General features: G+C 43.3%; 1 protein-coding gene across 1 annotated transcript in view; it reads left to right on the top strand.

Annotated features, from left to right (window-relative positions):
• The window catches only part of igf2bp1 (insulin-like growth factor 2 mRNA binding protein 1), a 268,477-nt gene that overhangs the window by 142,972 nt on the left and 98,090 nt on the right, over positions 1 to 27,415 (top strand). Inside the window, exon 8 of the mRNA XM_034190879.1 lies at positions 3,935 to 4,057. Within this exon, the coding sequence (XP_034046770.1) occupies positions 3,935 to 4,057 (123 nt within the window). The remainder of the gene's footprint in view (positions 1 to 3,934; positions 4,058 to 27,415) is intronic.

Below are 27,415 nucleotides of genomic sequence, written 5' to 3'. Positions count from 1 at the left end.
GAGACAGAGAGAGAGAGAGACAGAGAGAGAGAGAGAGACAGAGAGAGAGAGAGACAGAGAGAGACAGAGAGAGAAGAGACAGAGAGAGACAGAGAAGAGAGAGAGAGACAGAGAGACAGACAGAGAGAGAGACAGACAGAGAGAGAGAGAGAGAGACAGCGAGAGAGAGACAGAGAGAGACAGCGACAGAAGGCTCGAGGCTTCACTCATTTTCACATGAAAAGTTAATTTTTGTTGAAAATGTTTACAAACTGAACAAACTGTTTATGGTTTACAAACAATCTCATTGATCATTTGTGTGAACAGCGACTTTAGCGCTACATGCTCGTTAAACGTAATGATCATAAAGGATCATGTGCAGCACACAGCCTCAGTGAAACAGGAAAGTGTGAAAATGGATTCAGAAAGGTTCAGAAAGACAATTAGGGGTTATATTGTAAAAAAAAAATTAATTCAATCCTACTCAAAAACATTGGAAAAAAAAAACTGTCGCAATGACAGAAAAACTCTTCCTGCTTCACTGGATTAAAGGTACAGTGTGTCATTTTTGAAGAGAGCAAATGGTATAGCCGTCAAATATTAATGTGTTTTTAACCTTTTCAACATTATTTATTTTATTAACTTGGAGACTTTGACAGAAACATGCAAAAAATAACTTTGATATTACTAATATTACAACATACATGTAATTTCTGTCAATTCTTGCTTTCAGTGCATCTAAAACCATTTAAAACTAGGACTGCAAGCAGTCCTATACAGGCCCTTGTGTCTGCACCACCGCCTCCCTGGGTCAGTGAGATTGTTCAGGGCCCAACCCTCATCACACATGTGAAGTTTCAAGTCAATCAGACAAAGTATGAAGGAGTTATCATGACTTGATGTGCCATGCCAAAGTGTCAAAATGGCGGCGCCATAGCGGCAAGACCCTTTGACGTAGAACAAAGCTTTTGATAACTTTTGATCAGTATAGCCTCTGGATGACGTGAAAGAATTTTGAAGTGCGTTGGACAAACTCCCTAGGAGGAGTTTGTCCAAATACAATGTTTGGAAATCATGCAAAAATGACATGAACATTCAAAATGGCCGACTCCCTGTTTGGAGTAGACTAATGGTGCAAGAGACTTTTTTGTACGTCTATGCAAGTCACACGTGTACCAATTTTCATCTCCCTATTGCAAAAAACCCTTGATGGGGAGGGGTTTTGAAAGATTCAAAGGGGCGCTATAGGTGCATTTTGCCCCGCCCATATGTGACAACCCTATCACCTGTAAGAGGTTGTTGTGCTCGACCTGTGTATCAATTTTCATGATGATATGACAAAATTAAAGCCGTCACGTAATTTCATGGCGAAGGCTCGATATTCGGCACGCCGCCACACGGACGTCATTACTCGTAGCTTCACAGAGATCATCACCTACGTTCACCTACTTGTACTACATGTTTTAGAAGTGGAATGAAGTTGATTGGGTTAAGTATGTGACATCGGGACCTGTTAAAGTAAAAATAGGGCATTTCCTGTTACCACTTGCAGATGATCTGCGTTAGGTGGGAAGTTAATATATACAGATGTTCATCATGTCCAGCAGGTTTGAGGGATCTACGATGAAGTATGTGGCTGTGACAGCCGTTCGAGCTGAAACGGTGTGCTCTGAAATGCTTGCCAAAGTTTGATGAACCCTAGCAGCCACGCCTTTTGACCTGCAGAAATTCTGTTGATAACTTTTGATCAGCATGGTGTCATGATGATGTTGACCAAATTTGAAGACAATCGGATGAAATCCCTAGTATGAGTTTGTTCAAATGAAAGTAGTGGAAATGGCCAAAAATGGCAAAAATTACCTCAAAATCTAAACTTAAAATCAAAATAGCCGACATTTCACCATGACATTAACAGACTTTTTGTGCATCCTAGCATGGTAAATATGTGTACTGAATTTCGTGAGGCTACGACAGAAATACCCCAATGGGGAGGATTTTTTGAAAATTTGTAGGGGGCGCTATTTCGCTTCGAGCATTTCTGCGATCCCCAAAATATCGAATTTCAGATCCAGCCGAACAACTTTGCAAAGTTTGGTGAGTTTTTGAGCATGAGGAAGGGCTGAAATTTGGGCTTGAAAAGGGAAGAATATTAATAAATTATATATAATAATAATAAACAGCACAATTACAGTAGGGTCCTCGTAGGACTTTGTCCTACTCTGGCCCTATTTAGTTAAAATAAGGCTTGCTAATAACATTTTAGAGGAATAAAACCTTATAGCTTCAGGGGTCTCTGCCCCCTTGACCCCTACTGTACCCCCCGGCCGTGATGTGCGATCACATAATTTGCCGCACACTAAAATGGTCCTAGCTCGAACCCTGGTCCACAACTGCCACAACCTCATATTAACATGACAGTGTTTTTCACTTTTTGGGTGGTCACATTATTCCAGGTTTTACACTGTATGACCCTTTAATAATCATCTGATTTGAGCAGGAGTTTAACTGAAATTATTTTCCATTTTCAAATCTGCTTCTTCAGTGTTGACAGACTTCATGAATCAGATTTTTTTTTTTTTTTTTTTACAGTTTTACGTGTTTGAAAGGTCAGAACCTGTTTAGTTAACGATTGTTAAGGCTTGAAACAAACTGCTCCCTCCGTTTAACGATTGCCATGACTGTTCACTTCCACTTTCTAGTGAGAGATGTCTGCAAGAAAAGTATTCAACAGCAGCTTCACCCAGCCAGCAAAATAAAGTTCCCAAAACGTTTGTCAAATGTTACCAGAACATGAGCTATAAAGTTCTCAGAATGTTTCAGAGGAAAGTTTTTATTTTTGGTTCCCAGAACATTTGATAGTAACATTAGCACAAATGTTTTGAGAATGTCAGGCCAAACGTTCTGAGAACATTTTTAACAAAGGTTTTGTTTTGGTTCCCAGAACATTTGATAGTAACATTAGCACAAATGTTTTGAGAATGTCAGGCCAAACGTTCTGAGAACATTTTTAACAAAGGTTTTGTTTTGGTTCCCAGAACATTTGATAGTAACATTAGCACAAATGTTTTGAGAATGTCAGGCCAAACGTTCTGAGAACATTTTTAACAAAGGTTTTGTTTTGGTTACAAGAACATTCTGGTAACGTTAACTAAAGTTGTAGTCTAGTCATTGAAATAAATTTGGAGTAAGAAAGACAGTGAGACTAGAATTAATATATTTGTCAAATTTCCTTCAACTGGAAACATGACTTGTCAATATATAAAATCCTCCTGTCCTGTGCGCCAATAGCATTTCTTGTATATTCGTCCGTGAATTGTTCTGTGAATTGTTCGTAATTTATGTCTGTATCATGGCCCAAGCAGAGGGTCACCCCTTTGAGTCTGGTCTGCTTGAGGTTTCTTCCTCAGAGGGAGTTTTTCCTTACCACTGTTGCTCTGGGGGTTAGTAAGGTTAGACCTTACCTGTGTGAAGCGCTTTGAGGCAACTGTTGTGATTTGGTGCTATATAAATGAAAATAAATTGAAAAATTGAATTGAAATATAAAAGGAAGTAATAATGTTATGAAAACATTCTAAAAACGTTTCTGATAACCAAAACCTAAATATAATCAATATATAAAAATGTTATGTGTTAGCTGGGTTACTCTCCAGAACCAAATAAGGAAGTGATGAACATCTGCGCGGGCTGCCGGCGCCTCAGCGCTGCAGTGCTGAACAGAGCTGTGGCAAAATCATTATCGAGTCCCAAATTTATTCATTATTTCATCAGCGAAATCAAAACATAAAACCATTTGGGCCTTGCAGGTGTTCTTGCAGTGTTATCTGTATTATACAATCCATATGGGCGTGCTGTCACACCAGCGTAGGCCTGCCCACCCCACCTGCTACTCAGTCCATCCTGACAACACCGAAAGAGTTAAAAGATGAAATCTGAAAGCACCACTTTGCCTTTGCAGTGCTGACGAAGTGCCGCTGAAGATCCTCGCTCACAACAACTTTGTTGGACGGTTGATTGGAAAAGAAGGACGCAACCTGAAAAAAGTTGAACAGGACACAGACACCAAGATCACCATCTCTCCGTAAGAGACACACACACACACACACACACACATACATGCACAGCATGGACCCTATAATATTCAGTGAGATAGATGACTACATCCACTTGAGGTGATAACTTTAATCGAAGAGAACAGAGCCTTTGGGCAACATGCCCAGAGCCTGGGCTTGTTGCAGTGAAAAATCTTATCACATGCGTGATGAAAATTAGGAGCAGGTGCAGTTGATGGAATTTGTAACTTGATATGAGTTTGTTTGTCTGTTTCTTTCATTTTCAAGCCTAGGGTTGATGGCCACCAAACTTAGGTCAGGGTTAGACTTAAGGTTACTCTTGAGGGGCTAACCTTGTCGCAGCCCCTCAAGAACACAGAATACAGTGGTGGATTTGCAGGGAAAAACATTGTAGAGTCTTGCGATGCACTGATGCACACATGTGCACCATGGTGGCAACATTGGTATGTGGCATTTATGTGGCGTGAATTTATAAGACTGTTGTCCTTTTTTCCATCACTTTTGCAGGAGCTGTCCATGTGTTTGCCACTGTAGTGTCTGGAACATTCTATAACTGCAGTAACTAAGGTTTCCTCCAGGGTTGCTAGGCGCATTTAAAAGGCTGTGACTGCGAGGCAGCCAGCGCAGAAGTAGAAGGCAAGCAATGAGACAAGGTGGTTGTTTATTTCTCATCCTGTAACTAAATGTCTAATAGTTCCAATGCAGCTCCATCGTTTCTTCAAGCTTTTGAACCTAAACTGAGTGGTGCACAACAGAAACTGGCGACAAGGGATTGGATTTAAGTTTAACCCCCTGGGGCCGACACCGTCGTATACAACAGCTAAGACCATCCATCCATCCATCCATCCATCCATTTTCTTCCGCTTTATCCGGAGTCGGGTCGCGGGGGCAGCAGCTCAAGCAAAGCCGCCCAGACCTTCCGATCCACACACACCTCCCCCAGCTCCTCCGGGGGAACCCCAAGGCGTTCCCAAGCCAGCTGAGAGATGTAGTCCCTCCCCTCACCGTATCTCTAAGGGAGCGCCCAGCCACCCTGCAGAGGAAACTCATCTCGGCCGCTCGTACTCGCGATCTCGTTCTTTCAGTCATGAGCCAAATCTCATGACCATAGGTGAGGATCAGAACGTAGATTGATCGGTAAATCGAGAGCTTTGCCCCCCTACTCAGCTCTCTCTTCACCACGACAGTCCGATACAGCGACCGCATCACTGCAGATGCTGCACCGATCCATCTATCGATCCCACGCTCCATCCGTACCTCACTCGTGAACAAGACTCCGAGATACTTAAACTCCTCCACTTGAGGCAAGGACACTCCACCGACCTGAAGAGGGCAAAGCACCTTTTTCCGGTCAAGAACCATGGCCTCGGATTTGGAGGTGCTGATTTTCATCCCGGACGCTTCACACTCAGCTGCAAACCGCCCCAGTGCACGCTGAAGGCCCCGATTTGACGAAGCCAACAGAACCACATCGTCCGCAAACAGCAGAGACGAGATTCCGTGGTTCCCAAACCAGACCCCCTCCACACCCCGGCCGCACCCAGAAATTCTGTCCATAAAAATAATGAACAGAACCGGTGACAAAGGGCAGCCCCGGCGGAGGCCAACGTGCACTGGAAACAGGTTTGACTTACTACTGGCAATGCAAACCAAGCTCCTGCTGCGGTCGTACAGGGATCGGATAGCCCTTAGCAAAGGGCCCCGGACCCCGTACTCCCGGAGCACTCCCCACAGGGTGCCCCGAGGGACACGGTCGAATGCCTTCTCCAGATCCACAAAACACATGTGGACTGGTTGGGCGAACTCCCATGAACCCTCGAGCACCCAATGGAGTGTGTAGAGCTGGTCCAGTGTGCTGCAACCAGGACGAAAACCACACTGCTCCTCCTGAATCCGAGGTTCGACCATCGGTCGAATTCTCCTCTCCAGTACTCTGGAATAGACCTTACCGGGGAGGCTGAGGAGTGTGATCCCCTATAGTTGGAACACACCCTCCGGTCCCCCTTTTTAAACAGAGGGACCACCACCCCGGTCTGCCAATCCAGAGGCACTGTCCCCGATCGCCACGCGATGTTGCAGAGGCATGTCAGCCAAGACAGTCCCACAACATCCAGAGACGTAAGGTACTCAGGACGGATTTCATCCACCCCAGGAGCCTTGCCACCGAGGAGCTTTCTAACCACCTCGGTGACTTCAGCCTGGGTAATGGATGAGTCCGCCTCTGAGTCCCCAGTCTCTGCTTCCTCTTCGGAAGACGTGACGATGGGATAGAGGAGATCCTCGAACTACTCCTTCCACCACCCGACAACATCCCCAGTCAGGGTCAACAGCTCCCCACCCGCACCGTAAACAGTGCTGGTGGAGAGCTGCTTCCGCCTCCTGAGGCGTCGGACGGTTTGCCAGAATCTCTTCGAGGCCGACCGATAGTCCTCCTCCATGGCCTCCCCAAACTCCTCCCAGACCCGAGTTTTTGTCTCTATGACGGCAGCACGCTTGGCCTGCCGGTATCTGTCAGCTGCCTCTGGGGTCCTACCTACTAACAAAGATAAGTAGGACTCCTTCTTCAGCTTGACGGCATCCCTTACTTCCGGTGTCCACCACCGGGTTCGGGGATTGCCGCCGTGACAGGCACCAGAGACCTTGCGACCACAGCTATGAGCAGCCGCATCGACAATGGAGGTGGAGAACATGGTCCACTCGGACTCCATGTCTCCAACCTCTCCCGGGATCTGGGAGAAGCTCTCCCGGAGGTGGGAGTTGAAGACCTCGCTGACAGAGGGTTCCGCCTCCTGTGGGTTCACCACCTGCAGAGGGGGCCAGTGGGGTCGGGTGCAGAGAGGATTGGGTGGCGGTCAAGGGCAGGTGGCCCAGCGGCCCGGTCCATGCTCACAGCCCCTGGCTGTTGGGATGTGGAATGTCACCTCGCTAGAGGGAAGAAGCCTGAGCTTGTGCGGCTAACACCAAGCTTTACTAAATTATAAATAGCTTTTTAATGATATGAGATAGAAACTTATTTTTTTGCTGAAAAGTTAACTCCGCGGACTTTCGAGCCAGCCATGAGCCATCTTTGTACTCCTCATAGAAGCTGTGTGATGACGTGCGCAATGTGAGTGTCCAATCGGAATTGGTTCACCGTCACATGGTTTTCCAAAATCCAATAGTAGGGCAGATTTACCTCATGTGAAAAGCCAAAGATCGTTTTCAGGAGTGATATGTTACTAGATGGCCCGTTTGAATAGCCCCCTGGGTGTTCCAATGAGTACATACTATTAGTACATACTCAGTGCGCCCTGCACCATTACACACAGCGATCAGTGAAAGCAGGAGCACACGGAGAGCCTCTGATGACAATGTCACGTGCTCAAACAAAGAGTGTGTAACTATCAGCATTGCTCCACTAGTTTGCATGTGAATGTTACTGGATAACTCTGTTGCTTTCTCTTCGTAAAGCACTGTTTACCATATCAATGGACAACAAAACGCATAGACCATTTTGTATATATTGTTCAAAATGTGCATTTGTGTTTATTGTTTGAACCTTTTTGTTGTACAGTCTTTCACACAAGACCTCAAATTACCTTTATAAAGTGTCAAAACAGTTGTTTATTATAGTTTGCTGTGTGTTTTGAATAAATGTGTGGAAAATTATTTTTCACTTTATTTTTTCCTTGTCTATTTTTGATTGTAAACCTTTATTACACTTATAAAACACAACAAAAACATATATATTCTGAAAGCACGGGTTGTCCTGAAAAAAAAGAGACAAACTTGATTGTGGGATGCAGGGAGAGCTGTTAACAGCAATAATAATACATTTATGCCAGGCGAGTGAACTGTCCAAAAAATGCCCTCAGACCCCAGAGGGTTAAAGAAGAGTTTTGTGTCGGCGACTGAACTCCACTGAGACAAAGCCCGCGCATGGACAATGGCGACCGCATCGGTGGAGATGAAGACCTTTGATTTGACGAAATGGGGGAAGAATTTTACTATATGGAATGGCTAGAACAATTCTTTGTAGCAAACGGACTGAAATATGGTGATGAAAACTCAAAAGCTGTGTTTTTGACGGTCGCTGGAAAATTAAACCACACCCCATTAATGGACTTATGTTCACCACTGAAACCCTGAAACCATCTGAATGTAAGCTGACTGATTTATTAAGTCTCTTGTGCAAAGACAAAGAGAAAATGACTCTATTCCTGAATTCATGATGAGCCTCAGGAAGCTGGTTTCAACGTGCTAATTTGAAGCATTTTTGGACGATGCATTAAGAGATACATTTGTTAGTTGTGTGCACAGCCAGGAGCTGTGTGACCGAATGTTAAACGCCGCACACATGACGGACTCGACGCTGGTGGAAGCTTATGAGATGGGCCTGGCGCACAAAGTTGCAAAGCAAAATGCAAAACAGTGGCTGCAAAAGTCCCTGAAAACCAACGCAATTTTCCAAAAAACTATTTCCAAGAAAGAGGAAAGTGGGAAATTGTGCTACAGCTGCTGCGGGTGAGGACATGAAGCAGATGACTGCTGGTTTAAGGAGGTGGATTGCCAACTTCCAGTTCTGCTAGCAAGAAAATAGCATTTTTTTATATATATATAACTCCCAGTGTTACTCTTTTTGCCAACACTAGTTGTTTGTAAAGATGATGAAGGGGGTTGTCAAAAGAAGTAAGAAAACTACAATTTTGACTGAAGACAAAACAGAGAAAAGCCACAAGGGTCGAAGCTTTTCACCCGAGCTAATGTTAGCCACGGAGGACGTGAGTACATCCACTCTGCTAAATATTTTGAAAGAGCTCTGCGATTTCAGAAAAGATAACAGTGACTACGTTTAAATACAGCCAATAACCCTTTCATAACCCTTTCATAACTGGAATATTAGCAATAACCCGGTTGCGCACGGCCATGTAAACACCCGCAAAAACCCGAATATGCTCATATTCCGGTTTTTAAAAACCTGAATATGACCCCTGGTTTACTCCTTTTCTAACCCGAATATCAGGTCATATAAACATGCAAGCCATTGTTAAAAATCTTAGGTCCAAAAACAGGAGTACCGATTTTTGCTGCATACTCCTACAAGTACTCCTGTCAAGTACAAACTGTCAGAACAACATGGGAATGCAGGCGCATTATCCAGACTGCCAACAGCAGATGAAGATTTTCCAAGGTCAAACCCAGTGTTTCAAGTCCCTTACCGCTACAGTCTGCCTATAACTACTCAGCAGATTGCACGTGAAACCGACAGAGATCCCACACTGGTGAAGGTGAGACGATGTGTCTTATCAGGTTGGTCAAAACATGTGTCAGATGAGGCTTTTTCAGCCGTATGTGAGATGGAAATTTGATCTGACTGTGGAAGATGATTGTTTACTTTGAGGATTCAGAGTCGTCATTCCAGAAAGTCTGAGAAACAGGTTATTATATCTGCCAGCCTCTGGGGCAGGGTTCAAATGAAGAGCTTGGCTCGGAACTTATTGAAACAGAAGTGAACCAGCGTGACATCTGCAAACATCAGCACAGTGTTCCAGCTACAGCACCAGTACACACATGGAAGTGGGCTTTGGGTCCATGAGAGAGAACACACCTTGATTTTGCAGAGTCCAAAAAGCAAATGTTCCTTGTAGTGATAGATGCGTACGCCACATGGCCTGAAATTATCCACATACAAACTACTACCACGTGCAAAACAATTGGCGGTATGAGGACCTTGTTTTCTTACCCAAAGAGGTTTTAACTGATAACAAACCTCAATTCATTGCAAGTGAATTTGAGACTTTTCTGACGTTGAATGCTGTGAAGCACATCAGAACTCCATCCTACCTCCCAGCCTCAGATGGACTGGCAGAGAGGCCGGTCCAAAAGTTTAAAAGGTCTTTAGCCAAAAACAGAGCATTTCAAATTTCTTGTTTGGTGACTGAAATATGCCACACATGATGACTGGGAAGACACCAGCAGAACTCTTTGAAAAGACAGGTCCACACCAGGGTGTCTTTGCTAAAACCAAATTCCTCTCACACTATCCAGGCTCGACACGTACAGAAACAGTCCAATGCAAAGGTAAACTCAGGAATTTCTCTGTGGGACAAGCAGTCCTGGTTCGAAACTACAGGGGAGGAGAGAAATGGGTGAAAGGTGAAATTGCCCAAGTTTTAGGTCTGGTTACGTACCTGGTGTCAGTAAGTGGAAATTGCATAAAACAACATACAGTAGTGTTCAGAATAATAGTAGTGCTATGTGACTAAAAAGATTAATCCAGGTTTTGAGTCTAGATTCAGATTCAGAGAACTTTATTGATCCCAGAGGGCAATTCGTTTGCAGCATTCCAGAACAGTTCTCACATATGCACAACATACTATCATCCATTTCAGTTACAAGTAGAACTCTGGTGGGACAATAAAAGTTATACGACATTTAAAAAAAACAGTCCCCTTAGAGTTCATCAATTTAATAGCAGAAGGCACAAAGGAATTTGAGAAACGATTAGTTTTCCGAGCTGAACATAAAAACGACGCCCTGAAGGCATCAAGATGAATTCTGGAGTCAGAGGATGGAGCGGCTGAGTCAGGAGACACTTTGCTTTACTCAGTACCTGTTGCTCCCACAGCGACTGCAAGTCTCTCAATTTAACGCCTGTGATTTTAGAACAGGTTTTGACAATGCCCTGCAGTTTGTTTTTGTCCTTCACAGACAGGGATTGAAACCAGCAGATAAAAGAAAACATCAATAAACTTTCAATAAAAGAACAATAAAAATTGGTTAAAATAGTTTTACTGACATTAAAAGAGTTCAGCTTCCTCAGAAGGTAAGTTCTTTGCTGCCCTTTTTTAACAGTGCTATCAGTGTTCAGGTCAAACGTCAATTTATCATCGATCACAGTGCCCAGGTACTTGTAGCTACTGACAATCTACATTTTTACCACTAATGACACTAACACTGAGGTGAAGCACGTCTAAAATCAGTCACCATGTCTTTAGTTCTTAAAACATTCAGATCAAATCAAATCAAATCAGTTTTATTTATATAGCGCCAAATCACAACAAACAGTTGCCCCAAGACACTTAGATCCAGATCTAGATTCAGATCAAGGTAACTGTCCTCGCACCACTGGACAAACTGCCCCAGAACAAACCATGATCCACCTCATCTCCTGACAATAGTGAGACCAGGACTGTGTCGTCTGAAAATTTAATCAGAAATCTGTTCTCCTCAGAAGACCTGCAGCTGTTTGTGTACAGAATAAAGAGGAGAGGAGACAGGACACAGCCCTGAGGAGACCTGGTGTTAGAGGTGGTGGGAGGAGACAAGCAAAACACGCTGGACCTGATCAGTGAGAAAATCTAAAATCAATGACAGCAGTTGATCAGGAAGGTTAAAATCCTCAGCAAGCCTTTGTATCAAAACATGAGTTTGCATTTTATTAAAAGCGGAAGAAAAGTCTGCAAATAAAAGTCTAACATGGGCGCCCGCCTTTTCCAGGTGCTTGTAGACAGTGTTCAAAAGAAAAAGTTTAGCATCCTCCACACCTTTGCTAGATTCATAGGCAAATTGCAGTGGATCCAATTTGTCTGTGGTGAAAGGCAAAATATAGGCACATAAGATTTGTTCAAAGGTTTTCATTACAAGAGATGTGAGTGCGACCGGCCTGAACTCACTCAGCTCCCTAGATTTATTTGATTTTGGAAGGGGGATCACTGTAGATGTCTTTCACAAAGAGGGAATTTTACACTGATCAACACATGATTGAAACAGTCCTGTAAACACAGTACTGAGCTGGGTGGCACAGTGGTGCAAGGTTTGCCCACAGATGGCGTCAGGACCCCTAGCTTTCCCTTCCTTTACCTTCTTAAATAAGGCAGTGACTTGGTTCTGTGAAATTACAATTTCTTTTTCAGGTTTAAGAGAGTTTCTGCAATCAGATACATTTCCAACCACATCAGTTCTCTCAAAACGAGAGAAAAAGGAATTAAATGCATTTGGCAGGTCATAATCAGGCGCACCGCTAACAGTAACAGGTTTCCTGTCCTCTTTATGGTGGCTGCAGGAGGCCGTATTCTTAATGCCCCACCAAGCTGTTCTGAGATCACTGCTGTACTGAGCCTCCACTTTCTCTTTGTATTTTAATCTGGCTTTTCTTAACTCTCCTTTCACTTCTCTGGAGACTTCTTTTTTCTCTAATTAGTCACCAGTGCAATAAACCACTTTCTTTTTATTAATTATTGATTTCAGCTCTTTAGTTACCCATGGTTTGTTATTTGGATAAATGACAACTTTTTTTGACAGGACAGTGGAGTCAACACAAAACATTATGTAAGAGGAGATAGAGTCACAAAGTTCATCTATATCATCAGAGGCATCAAAGAAACAGTCCCAATCAGTGCACTCAAATGAGGCTTGAAGGAGAGAAATGCTGTCCTCAGACCAACATCTATCATCATCTATTTCTTATTGTTACATGGAAAACAAGGTACCAGTAGATTCAGTAGATTCTCCGCAAATCCAACAAGACCAAGCAGTCATGATATGTACACTCTTAAGGCTATGAAATTGGGCTATTAGTAAAAAAAGTAGAAAAGGGGTTGTTCACAATAATAGTAGTGTGGCATTCAGTCAGTGAGTTCATCAGTTTTGTGGAACAAACAGGTGTGAATCAGGTGACCCCTATTTAAGGATGAAGCCAGCACCTGTTGAACATGCTTTTCTCTTTGAAAGCCTGAGGAAAATGGGACGTTCAAGACATTGTTCAGAAGAACAGCGTAGTTTGATTAAAAAGTTGATTGGAGAGGAGAAAACTTATACGCAGGTGCAAAGAACTTATAGGCTGTTCATCTACAATGATCTCCAATGCTTTAAAATGGACAAAAAAAAAAAAAAACAAAGATGCATGGAAGAAAACGGAAAACAACCATCAAAATGGATAGAAGAATAACCAGAATGGCAAAGGCTCACCCATTGATCAGTTCCAGGATGATCAAAGACAGTCTGGAGTTACCTGTAAGTGCTATGACAGTTAGAAGACGCCTGTGTGAAGCTAATTTATGTGCAAGAATCCTCTGCAAAGTCCCTCTGTTAAATAAAAGACATGTGCAGAAGAGGTTACAATTTGCCAAAGAACACAACAACTGGCCTAAAGAGAAATGGAGGAATATTTTGTGGACTGATGAGAGTAAAATTGTTCTTTTTGGGTCCAAGGGCCGCAGACAGTTTGTGAGACGACCCGCAAACTCTGAATTCAAGCCACAGTTCACAGTGAAGACAGTGAAGCATGGTGGTGCAAGCATCATGATATGGGCATGTTTCTCCTACTATGGTGTTGGGCCTATATATCACATACCAGGTATCATGGATCAGTTTGGATATGTCAAAATACTTGAAGAGGTCATGTTGCCTTATGCTGAAGAGGACATGCCCTTGAAATGGGTGTTTCAACAAGACAATGACCCCAAGCACACTAGTAAACCAGCAAAATCTTGGTTCCAAGCCAACAAAATTAATGCCTCACAGATGTGAAGAAATCATGAAAAACTGTGGTTATACAACTAAATACTAGTTTAGTGATTCACAGGATTGATAAAAAAGCAGTTTGAACATAATAGTTTTGAGTTTGTAGCGTCAACAGCAGATGCTACTATTATTGTGAACACCCCCTTTTCTACTTTTTTTTTTGTTTTACTAACAGCCCAATTTCATAGCCTTAAGAGTGTGAATATCATGAATGTTTGGTCTTGTTGGATTTGTGAGAATCTACTGAATCTACTGGTACCTTGTTTCCCATGTAACAATAAGAAATATACTCAAAACATGGATTAATCTTTTTAGTCACATACCACTACTATTATTCTGAACACTACTGTATGAATCAATTACTGGAATAAAAGAGAAAGAATGTGAATCCTGATGTTGTAAATGATGACGATGATGATCATTTTGATTTTGACATTGAATAAAATGAGTCAAAGGACACTGCAGGTGAACTGATACTCATCCTCAAAATGATCAGTGTGATATTCCTCAGGTTTTATTGAAAATGGACAAAGGTGTGGACAGTCCTGGGGGTGCAATGTGTGGAATGTCCAAGAAGAAATGCGTGTCCTCCACAACGCTTGGATTTGTAAAAAAAAAGAAAAAGAAAAAAAAGAGAGTAATTAAGAGTGTGTAAAGAGCTGCAAATGTAATATAAAAAGAAAAAACAAGTACAGTTAAAATCTACAGGGGAGGACTGTAGTATCTGGAAAATTCTATGACTGTAGGGGCACTAGGCGCATTTAAAAGGCTGTGACTGTGAGGCAGCCAGTGCAGAAGTAGAAAGTGAGCAATGAGACAAGGTGGTTGTTTATTTATCAGTCCTGTAAATAAATGTCTAATAGTTCCAGTGTGGCTACATCGTTTCTTCAAGCTTATGAACCTAAACTGAGTGTTACACAACAGCCACATGCGTGTCTGCAGCGATGTGTACACCACAGCCATGCGTACAGGTGGACACGCCGTAGTGTGTCCACGATGAGCCTTAACATATGTGTCTCATAGTCTGGACAACACCAAGCATGTCAGAATAGACGTTTACTGTCATATAAACAGAAAACAAAAATCACAGTTTAACTGTACGTATAATGAATATCTGACCTGCACATCTCCCGCATTAATAAATAGAATAAAAATAATACAAGCAATTAAAGAACCGTAATAATAATAATTATTACTGTCATGTTGAATGAATGAATGATTTGATTTATTATTTATTTATATGTTAATAATGACAACAATAGCAATAATGATGCAGCAGTGCAGAATAAAGTGTGTGAGTGCATTTACAAAGTCAAACTGGTCAGGAAGTGGATGAGGATCCATGTGCTTCAGTCCACGTGTGAGAGGGTGGGAGGGGGCTGGGTGGGACACTTGTTCACATGCCTGATTGCTTGTGGGTAAAAACTGTTCAGCAGTCTATTTGTCCGGGACTTCACACTCCTATAACATTTGTCTGAGGGTTGAAAGGTGGAGAGATGGTGCTGGAGATGTGTCTTATCCTTGGTGATGTTGTGTGTCATTTGTATGTCTCTGGTGTGATAAATCTGCAGCAATGGGGGGGTCACTCCAGAAATGGACTCTGCAGTTTTAATCACTCACTGGAGACCTTCCAGCACTGGACAGTGCAGTTTCCATACCAGACTACAATGCAGCTGGTGAGGACACTCTACAGTGCATCTGGAGAAATTGCTGTGAATTTTGACTGGTATGCCAAATGTCCTCAGTCTTCTCAGGAAGTACAGTCATTGGGAGGTCACATTGTGCAGCGGAGCTCGGAAGACATTTGGCCGGGAGATCTCCGTGCACATTCGGCTTAAATTTATTCTGCATCAACTATTGAATTGATGATTGTCTGGAAGTTGCCATATGGACATGAGACCTCAAAACAAGTCCAAAATTTCTGCTGCTGCACAAACTTTGTCTGGGGAAGCTAAGACACAGGAAGTGCGCAAGCTGGCGGCCGAGGATCAACATAAGATGGAAGGAAGCTCATATTGCAAGAAATAAAATGAAGTAATGAAGCTCTCTGAAAAGCTTGACTTTAAAACTGCTGAAATCAACCAGTCGGTTTCAGGGCTGAAAACACTGATGGACAGAATGTGCTCACCAAAGCAGAGAAGCCAGTTAGCAGTTAGCATTCTGTAGTTGAAGCAGGAAAATTACTTTCTGATGGGCAAAGTTGACCAGCTTGAAAATTACAGCCGGTGGAACAATTTCCATAATGTCAATCTATGAGAGGGCTGCAAAGGAGCAGAACCGGTGCGCTTTTTTATGGACTGGATTCGTTCCATACTGGGACAAGAGCATTTCTGAGGCCCTGATCATCGAGCAAGCCCATCGTTCCCCAGCAGACCAGCAACCTGGACCATCCTCATTCGCCTGCTGAAGTTCCAGGATCAGTGTAAAACTGTACATGTTGGTGCTAAGCTGTCCAGAGAGAAAGGACACCCCATCATGTACAGTGATAATGTCGTGGTGAGACGTGAATACAGCCATGTCAAGATGGAGCAATGTGCGAGGAAACGTCCATTCAGTCTGCTCTGTCCTGCCACCCTGACAATGACTCCACCTGATGGAGAGAGGAGAGTCTTTAACACACCCACCGAAGAGGTAATACGGAACACGAACACCACCTTAATGGCTTCATTTGCAGTGAGAGGAGAATGACACCCGTGTCCATGATGCCTCCTTGGGGTGCCTGGTAACATTTCAGTTAATACAACTCCATTTGTTTTATTTGCCTGTACATTATGTATATTTGAAGTACACATGCTACTGCAAGGCTGTACACAATAAGTTGTTTCTGTTACTAGGTCAGACAACGATTATTTTTGAGGTTATTTCTATTTTTTACTTTTATGTTTACATGATGCTGAGTATGTTGAGAAAGTGTCGTGACACGGACCCACAACAGGGGGCGTAAATGAACAACAATGAAAGAGTCAAATATGAACACTTTACTGTTGTGAATGAGCACAACACAGAGGAATGTGAAATTTTACAGACAGTCAATCACAAGGGTGACGTGTGGGCAGGCTCGAGGATAGAAGACATCTGTCCTGAGAAGAACCGGAACCACACGATTTCCTCCACCGCCGAACCCGGAGAATACTGGAGCCGCCAAATCCCGAACACCCCAGGTGGCCACTGTCTCCACGTGTCGGATCTGGTACTGCTGGCGAGGAGCAGAGACAATCAGATGTGGGTGTGTGAACACCCAGTAACAACAGCGGTGGGAATTCCACCTCCACCTCTAACACACACTCGTGCAGCATCTGTTTAACCACTTATCTGACGGGAAGTAGGACGAAACAGTCGCGACCCATGCCGGTCCTCTGGTTAGACAGCTGCAACATAATAGCACTTGGAATTAATCAATGCAGGCAGAGAAAGTTACCTCCTAAGGTAGACGATATCTCGGCAACGAGGTGGAGATGATGTCCAGTCTTTATGGAGTGAGATGATGTAGAGGAGATGGGTGACAGCTGTCAAGAGATAATGAGTGACAGCTGTCACCCCCGGCTGTGTCCGTGGTGGCAGCGCCCTGTTTTGAAACACAAGGTTCGGTCAGATCGGCACACAGAAATGATCACACAGACTGCATTTTGCTAGAATAAAAAGGCGTATATTTATTCCCCACAAAAGCAGTTACATCAAACACAAGTGGTTGCAGCGCATTTTTCTCTTACCGTGACGCCTTTAAGGTGGAGAGCCAACACCTTCAGCAGAGTGCGCCTGTCAACCGGCTGGGCGTTCGTACGTTAACCCGCAGCAGACTCTGCTGAAGCATGGTTCTACTCCCTCTTTTCTAGTGTGTCCGCGAAGGGAGGGTGAGTGGCCAACTCAACCTCCCTGGCGCACATAATTTCTTTAATCAACAGGCATCTGAAAGTTATTTCAAAGATATAATAAAAGCAGTTCTTCACTCCCAGTTCAGAATGATCCCAGCATGCTTCACTCCCAGTCGTTAGTGGCTACGAAAACAAAGTCGTGCTATCAGTGTAATAATAACAAGTACATCCAGCTCTTCGCTCCCAGTTCAGACTGACCCCAGCATGCTAAAACAAAATTAAATAACAAATACATTCTCAGGGTTACTTTAAGACAGGTGCAAAACAGCACAATAACATTTTTATTATACATTCCACTCTTGGTGTTTTGCACCAGTCAATTTATGTAACCACCAACAGATTCAGGTAAGGCTGGGCTCCAGCCTATTCCAGCGATTATGTCCTGCCATAGCATTTCCCACATTTCTTCCAGTGATTCACAAACAAAATTTTGAGTAATATAGTCGTGATTATACCTGTCCCAAACAATATACTCATACAAAACCCGATGTTGTGGGGTCTAATGTAACATTATATTGGTTTACTCCAAAAGGATCATGAATTAACAGTGTCAATTTCATCGCATTCGTTGAAATATTACCCATTCCACCTCTCGCCTTAAACGTATAACATAGATACATGTAAAAGTGTTACAAAAAGTCATCACACATATTGCTATAATTAATAGTATCAAAGGTGGCACTAAGGTACTCCTGGCAGTGACAGACATCCCTGAAAAGATATCCCACCAATGATGTGCTGATGCTTGCTGTACTAATTTTGCCACATGTTTTACCCGGTCACTAGCTATCAATGTAGACACCATGAGACTGGAGATGTTGGACGTAAGTGACTCTATTAATTGCTGAATTTCCGTAGATTGTTCCAATGCGCATTTGAAACGCTCCAGGGAAAGACTCCATGGGGAATGCAATACATCCCACTGTACCGAAGTCAGCCGACTCGATACAGAATAATTAGTCAAACGATACGTCCGGTTTCCCCAATGCCATAAGTGCACATTGTTCAGGCAGCCAGTAAACGGAACCGAAGGTACTTGTGAATTATTTTTCATTGTTGCAACACACAGAGCATGTGGGCCAATCTGCCACAACATTTCTCTTGGTGTTTCCCTAGTCCAGTCACAAAGTACAACCTCTGAGTCGGTTAGACATGGATTGGCATATCCCGTTTGCAGCACACAGGCCATACCTTTATCTGTTTTGTCACACATTTTGGTATCAAAAGTCGTATTAGTTTTTGGTTCTAACCACTCTCCATCCATATGCAAGAACCAATAGCCATTTGAAATTCTTTTGCCACAAATTAGTCCTACCAATGCTGTGGGCATCCACTCTCCAACCTGATGAACTACTTGGGACGAGTATTTCCCAGTGTTTGATAACATTGTTCTGGTTACCTCATTATCTACTGTATTCGACACCCCCAGGACAGTTCCTGTTCCTCCTAATAGAGTGTCATACCACGCCCTTCGACGTCTTCTGCAAATTGGAATTTTTGGAAAGGTAACTTGCCAATATACCTTTGTCTTCACTGTTGCTTGTGGCACAAGTAAAATTGTCCTGTTGACTTGTTTTAGTGAGATTTCTCCAGACGAGCTCCACTCGTGGTTGGACTTCTCTCACTTGATGTCCTTCCGTCATTCCCCAACAACCGGAGACCATGGCACCACCTACAAGGAGGAGTATGACCCAGCAGCCGACACCTCCAATCCCGGGGCTTCCACTGGTTGCCATAGCGACGCCCGCCTCTTGTGGTCCTCGATCGCCCGATCAGCAACTCCCAGCAGGGCATCAATCCGAGCCTAGACAACACAAGTGTAACTACGGGTAGAATGACAACGATTAGTCTTCTCTTACATAACACTTTGATACAGGCACATTTACCCATTTTTCTTCACCCTGATAGAGTATACTAACAGTTGCATCATTCCCTTGAGCAATGTTCTTAAGTCTAGTCCTGCTGAGCCTGGAGTTGCTCTGACAGGTAGTTCCGCTTGTGGATCAATTTTCCACATTTTGATGCTTTCTGTAGTATGCTCTATCATTTCTCCTGAAATCATTCTTATCAAGGGTGTGGATCCCGACCCTAAAGGTCGATTGTTCAGCTGATCCACAGCAGTAGTCAAGTCCTGTTTCCAATGTCGCATAGTGCGATCTTTTGACAGCTTCCGTAGGGTCTCTTTAAGAAGCCCGTTCATTCGCTCTATTAACCCCGCCGCTTGCGGGTAATAGGGAATATGATAAATCCATTCAACATGATGTTCTTGGGCCCACTCTTTCACTTTATTTCCTGTAAAATGAGTACTGGCAAACCATAATACTGCTGTATTATTTTCAAACACTTAAGTGTGGCCATTTGATTTGCAAATTTACATGGATGCACTACCAAGACCCCAGAAAATGTATCTACAGCAGTGCATGCATGTCTACATCCCTTAGACATGGGCAGTGGTCCAATAAAATCTAACTGCCAAATTTGACCAGGACTTTTTCCACGATTTAACTGCCCATGCAAATGTTGAGGTACACCCTTCCGGTGGTGTTGACATTGTTCACACTCAGTGATTGCTGTTTTCACATCATCCAATTTTAGATCAATACCTCGATCTCTGGCCCATTTTAGGGTACCTTGAACCCCCCAATGTCCTGCTTTGACATGAGCCCATCTAGCCAATCCTGGGCTGGATTGTCTTAATTCAATCATTACTTTTACTAATTGATCTGCAGCTTTATTATATAAAGCTTCTGAGTCTTGTCCATTAGTGTGTGCATCTACATGCGTCACAGTAATAGGAATTGTTTTAGCCTTTTCCCAAATGTCTTCCCACAATTCTCTTCCCCAAACTTCTTTAGAATGTATTTTCCAATTAGTGGCATGCCATGTAGGCATCCAGGTAAGTAGTCCTTGGGTCACTGACCATGAGTCTGTATAAATATGGAGGCCCTGTGGTCCTCCCTGCATGACCACCATATGCACGGCCTTCAACTCCGCCCACTGACTGCTTTTTCCTTCTCCTAATTCTTCCAGAGACTGACCTAATTGTGGATTAAAAGCTCCTGCTTTCCATCGCCTTTTTCCTGCTTGATATTGACAGGAACCATCAGTGAACCATGCTCGACTTTTCTCATCATCTGACAAATCATCCCACCTTTTTCCTGCTTTAACAGGAAATTCCTCCAATGGTTGAACTTCAAAAGGTTCCTCATCTTCCTCAGGAGCATCAGCTACTTGTTCATGCAGCAATGACACCCCTTTTTCACCTGGTTTTACACGCTCTGACACATACCATTTCCATTTTATCACACTAGCCTCCTGAGCTGTCCCTATTCGGTGAGTGGTGGGATTACTCATCACCCATGAGAGAATAGGTATCTGTGTCCTCATCATTACTTCATGTCCCACCGTTTGTGATTCAGTTTCAATCAACGCCCAATAGCATGCTAAAAGCTGTTTTTCAAAAGGTGTATAACGCATACCTGCGTCCGGGAGTTTTCTCGACCAGAATCCTAAAGGTTTTCGTATCCTGTTTTGTTTTTGCCATAAGCTCCAATTAGCATAATCATTTAGAGCAGACACTTGAAGTTCTACTGGTCCTGATTGCATTTTTCCTAAGGACACAGCTTGTTGTATGGCTTCCTTTGCCATATCAAATGAGCATTGTTGTTCCTCTCCCCATACAAACTCTTCTTTCTTTCTAGTGCATCGATATAAAGGCTGTCCCAAATGTGGAATATGATGTCTCCAAAATCCAAATAAACCAATATATCGTTGTGCGTCTGTCTTACTGTGAGGTACTGGAAAGTTAGCTATTTTCTCTTTAGCTTCCTGTGTGATTTCCCTCTCTCCTTTATTCCAAACTATTCCTAAGAATTTCACTGTTTGAGCTGGTCCCTGAATCTTTGCTGGATTAATTTCCCAGCCAAATGATTTCATATGAGTCACTAATTTCGGTAGATATTCCACTACTTCTGCTTCTGTATCTCCTTGAAGCATAATGTCATCAATGTAATGTGAGATCATCATTCTCATTGGAACCTGGAACTGTTCCAAATGCTCCGCCACCACTCTATGACAAATAGTGGGACTGTGTAAATATCCTTGTGGCAATCTTGTGAATGTATATTGCCGTCCTTCCCACGTAAATGCAAACTGTTCCATCCTATCCTCTGGGATTGGTATGGTAAAGAATGCATTGGCCAAATCTATAACAGCATACCACGTACCACTATGATGTTGCACTCGTTCAATTATACTCACAGCATCAGGTACAGCTGAAGTCAAAGCCGGTGTATGTTTATTTAGACCTCTAAAGTCTACAGTCATTCTCCATGTACCATCCGATTTACGGACTGGCCACAATGGATTATTCCATTTTGTTGTCACTGGTTTTAAAACTCCTGCCTCCAAGTAGTCTTTTATGGTTGCAGTAATTTCTGCTTGTCCTCCAGGAATACGATATTGTTTCTGATTAATCACACATGTAGCCTCTGGAATGGGAAAAGGTTTCATTTTTACTTTTCCCACCAGAATCATTCTTACGTTTGCTATCCCAAATTGAAATTTACCCTGTTCTAAATGCAAAGTCATTCCAGCTAAAATATCCATGCCAATTATCCATTCATTAATTGGAGTCACTATTACAGTGTACACTTTAATTGGCATATTTCCAATTGCTTCACTTGTTGTTCTAATCTTGTCACCTTTTGTGATTTAGCACATTCTGATGAGCGGACTGTATCTAAAGTTAAAACCCGCTCTTTCCAGGCTTCTGCACAAATCCACATCATTTCATGAATACCTCCCAACGGAGCTTTCTCTTTAACCTCCACCCGTTTTAACATTTCACATAAAACTGGCGGAGTCGCGGTGGGAATCGCTCCAGTCCACGGCCCAGGGCGTCCCCCACGTCGCCGTAGAAGCTGGCCTATTTCCTTAAAAGTGATCCCATCCCACCCCGGGACCACTTCTTCCTGCTGAGATGCCACCTCCGCATCTCTCTTTCCCAATCTAAAGCAAGACATTTCTGTGTGTAGTCTGAGCGTAACCGTATCCTGCCGACAACGCCAAAAATGTTTTGAAACACAAGGTTCGGTCAGATCGGCACACAGAAATGATCACACAGACTGCATTTTGCTAGAATAAAAAGGCGTATATTTATTCCCCACAAAAGCAGTTACATCAAACACAAGTGGTTGCAGCGCATTTTTCTCTTACCGTGACGCCTTTAAGGTGGAGAGCCAACACCTTCAGCAGAGTGCGCCTGTCAACCGGCTGGGCGTTCGTACGTTAACCCGCAGCAGACTCTGCTGAAGCATGGTTCTACTCCCTCTTTTCTAGTGTGTCCGCGAAGGGAGGGTGAGTGGCCAACTCAACCTCCCTGGCGCACATAATTTCTTTAATCAACAGGCATCTGAAAGTTATTTCAAAGATATAATAAAAGCAGTTCTTCACTCCCAGTTCAGAATGATCCCAGCATGCTTCACTCCCAGTCGTTAGTGGCTACGAAAACAAAGTCGTGCTATCAGTGTAATAATAACAAGTACATCCAGCTCTTCGCTCCCAGTTCAGACTGACCCCAGAGTGCTAAAACAAAATTAAATAACAAATACATTCTCAGGGTTACTTTAAGACAGGTGCAAAACAGCACAATAACATTTTTATTATACACGCCCTCTCGTGCCTGAAGCCCGCACTTCAGGCAGGGCGCCCTCTGGTGGTGGGCCAGCAGTACCTCCTCTTCTGGCGGCCCACACAACAGAGTAAGTGATACTACAAATGTTAATAAAAAAGAATCGAGCTCCAGACCCGGAACGGGTTAAGTGAGGCATGTTATCTTTGGAAAGTGCAAAGCATGGATCCCATTTTGGGATTTCAGATGGTGCCAAATGGTTAGGGGTTTGGTGCTTAAGGGAACGTAGAGGCTTTATTTTAACTATCTTTAGTTTTATTTTTGATATAGCACAGTGGCTTTTACAGATATGTCTTATAGTGACTATATGGTGCATGGGCTGCATACTTTAATTCCTACATGAACAATGTTTTGAAATTTGTCAGCTTTAATGTCAATGATCTAAATGGGCCTGTCAAAATTGGAAAAGGGTGCTAACATTCCTAAAACAAACAAACATAACTTTCATCCAAGAGTCACACCTGACTGCACATGAGCACAATCATTTTTTTTTTATTTAACCAGGTTAGTCCTGTTGACATCGAGATCTCTTTTGCAAGGGAGACCTGAACAATTATAAAGTTTCCACTTCACCTAACCTGCATGTCTTTAAATGTGGGAGGAAACCGGAGCACACCCACGCAAACAACACGCAAAATCCACAGGTGGGAATCAGTCCCATGACCTTCTTGTTTTGAGGTAGCAGTGCTAATCACTAAGCCACCGTGCTGCAAGTTGAGGAGAGACTGGGTAGGACATGGGTTTCCTTCATCCTTCAGTTCTAAAGGCCCGGTCCCACTGGGGAGAGGATTAATTGCACATGAATTGAGTACACAAATTACGGGCGTTCATTGTCATTTGCAACAAAAATGGCCAAAAATGACAAATGTCCCAGTATGAATTACGGATACATTAATAATATATAGTGAATATATGACGAACAATCACGGTTGTATAACGCATGTAATAATCCATTTTATTTAGAAGCGCCTTTCAAAACACCCAAGGACACTGTACAGGCCAAATTAAAAAACAAAGATAAAAAGAAACAGAACCAAATGTAAAACTGGATGCTGTAGAGTTGGGGTATGTGAGAAAATGTGGTGTGTGTAGTCATGTGATGTGTGTGGTCATGTGGTGTAAGTGGTCATGTGGAGTGTGTGGACAAGTGGTGTATGTGGTCATGTGGCATGAGCAATCATGAGGAGCGTGTGGTTGTGAGGTGTGTAAGGTCATGCTGTATAGGATTGTCTGAACAGGTGAGTTTTGAGTCTGGATTTGAAGAGGGGAAGGGAATCAGTGTTGCAGAGGTCAGCTGGGAGTGAATTCCAGAGCTGGGGAGCAGAGCTTTCAGCCACTCTGCTCCTCTGCGAGAGGGAGTAACTATGTGGAGGAGATCGGAGATGTATTGTGGAGCAAGGTTATGGATAGCTTTGTACGTGGTGATGAGAATTTTGAAATTAATCCGTTGTTTTATTGGGAGCCAGTGGAGTGGTTGGAGAATGGGAGTGATATGGTGAGTGGTGGGTGTCCTGGTGATGATCCATGCTGCAGAGTTTTGAAGGAGCTGCAGTTTCTGAAGGGATTTGTTGGGGAGGCCAAAGAGAAGAGAGTTGCAGTAGTCGATCCGGGAGGTGACAAGACTGTGGACGAGGATGGCAGTGGTGTAAGGAGTGAGGGAAGGACGGAGACAAGCGATATTGCAGAGGTGGAAGTAGGCAGAGCGGGTGATGTTATTGATGTGGGAGTGAAAGGAAAGGGTGCTGTCGAGGATGACGCCCAGACTCTTGACCTGTAGTAGTAGTGAGGAAATGGATCGGACGCATTGCGATTATCACGGCAGTATTACGGATGTATTGTTAATGCATCGCACACGTGTTGCGCATGTGCAGCATCTGCATTGCGGTCATAAAAGAAGTGCACTCGGGCCTTTCAGCATCACTATTCACACCAACACCACAGCCTCTGGAGCAATTGCTGGACTTGGACAAGTTGATCACAGAGTTGATGTTCATGTTGTCATGCGAGGGTTAACTGTTTGTGAGTTTAGGGAGTGGGGGGGGGGCTGCTTGGGGTTGTGAGACAGTGTTTTTTTTTTTTCAAAAAGAGAGATTTCAGCGTGAGTTGCGGCTAAACAGCAACTCTTCCTTTTGTTGGTGTTAAATAAAACTCCTGACAGAGAACTGAGGTCCACGGCTGACTTCTCTGCAGCTGGGGGTTTACAGTATGTTGTTGGATTGCAGCAGCTATTACGTCTTTGGGGATCTCCACAGTTGGACTGGCACTGACTGGCAGGTATGTCGCTTTCTGCCTCATATAGTACTTTGGGTTTACGTGACGTGTTTGTTATTCGCAGATTGTCCAATCCAAATGCTTTATCCATGGCCGATTTGCATGCATTCGCTACAACTTATTTTAGTTTGTGATGTGGACGTGATAGGCATGCTATATATCCATTTTACACACTGTCCCAGTCCGCTGCGCATATTCAAGTTTGATCAGACCTGATCAATCAGGACATCTGATGATCACACTGACATGCAGCAACGGCGCTTTTATTTTGAAGAGTCACAGCGTGTATTCAGGTTTGATCAGACCTGATCAATCAGGACATCTGATGATCACACTGACATGCAGCAACAGCGCTTTTATTTTAAAGTCACAGGTTTGCAAAGACACACAGAGAGAGAAAGAGACATGGGAGTGAGGGAGAGCGCGCACGAGAGAGAGAGCGAGCGACTGACCTGCTGTTTCTGGATTTCTGAGTTGAGGTTCGATTCCCTGTTCTGAGCACACACACAGGGGCTGTGGGCTGCATGATCCTGTTCTCCAGTTGATTCCTCTGGATTCACGCACTCAATTCTTGGTTGTGTACAGAAGCGCAGTGTTGCACAAACGCATGCAGTAACGCTGTGCTGCGCAGACATGCTTAACCCTCTTGGCCCCACGCCGTCATATACGACGGCTAAGACCAAGCTTTACTAAATTATCAATAACTTTTTAATGATATGAGATAGAAACTTACTTTTTTTTTTGCTGATAAGTTAACTCTGAGCTATCTTTGTTTTCATCATAGAAGCTGTGTGATGACGTGCACAATGTGAGTGTCCAATCGGAATTGGTTCACTGACACATGGTTTTCCAAAATGCAATCGTAGGGCAGATTTACCTCACGTGAAAAGCCAAAGATCGTTTTCAGGAGTGATATGTTACTAGTTGGCCCGTTTGAATAGCCCTCTGGGTGCTCCAGTGAGTACATACTATTGGGCTCCAATGCACCCTGCACCATTACGCACAGCGATCAGTGAAAGCAGATGGAGAGCCTCTGATGATAATCTCACGTGCTCAAACAAAGAGTGTGTAACTATCGGGATTGCTCCACTAGTTTGCATGTGAGTGTTACTGGATAACTCTGTTGCTTTCTCAGCATAAAGCACTGTTTACCATATTAATGGAGTGAGGAGGAGGGCCGCTCCTCAGACTGTAAGGAGCCAAAGTGGGCCAAAGTGTGAATGAAAGCTGCTTTGAGCAGCACAGAACAGTCCAAAACACAGTAGAAAACATAGTCTTTCACACAAGACCTCAAATTACCTTTATAAAGTGTCAAAACAGTTGTTTATTATAGTTTGCTGTGTGTTTGAATAAATGTGTGGAAAATTATTTTCCGCTTTACGTTTTCCTTTCTTATTTTTGATTGTAAACCTTTATTACACTTATAAAACACAACAAAAGCATATATATTCTGAAAGCACAGGTTGTCCTGAAAAAAGAGACATAAAACTTGATTGTGGGATGCAGGGAGAGCTGTTAACAGCAATAATAAAACATTTATGCCAGTTGAGTGAACTGTCCAAAAAATGCCCTCAGACCCCAGAGGGTTACAACTGTGTCCAGCGCTCTACGCCAAAGAAAATTAAACATGTTTAATTTCTTCCATCCTACGTGCGTGGCCCTCAACATACTGCTGTGGAGGGAGAAAAAAACTTGACGTAGAGCTGCTAAAAGTGGGCATAGAGCTGCTCAACGCGGTGTAGACGATACGCCACAATAAGCAGCTCTACGAATACACCAATGTGAAAGGGGATTAAGGCAGCTAAAAGCACCCTGGCACAGACAGGCACAAATCGACTCTGTTACACACTTCTACTTAATGAACATTAATCTAATTGACAACTTAAAGGTTACTCATTTGTGTATCATTCTCTGGTTTCCTTGATGTGATGCGCGACATTACCAGGCTTTCATTTGTGAGTTACTGTACAATTTTCTCGTTACTTTACTTTACTGTGTCTTCTGGAAATTTCTGTCTTTGTGCATTT

The sequence above is a fragment of the Thalassophryne amazonica genome, chromosome 16 (genome assembly GCF_902500255.1).
Source record: "Thalassophryne amazonica chromosome 16, fThaAma1.1, whole genome shotgun sequence".
Lineage (NCBI taxonomy): Eukaryota > Metazoa > Chordata > Actinopteri > Batrachoidiformes > Batrachoididae > Thalassophryne > Thalassophryne amazonica.
This window is presented reverse-complemented; position numbering and strand designations above follow the sequence as displayed.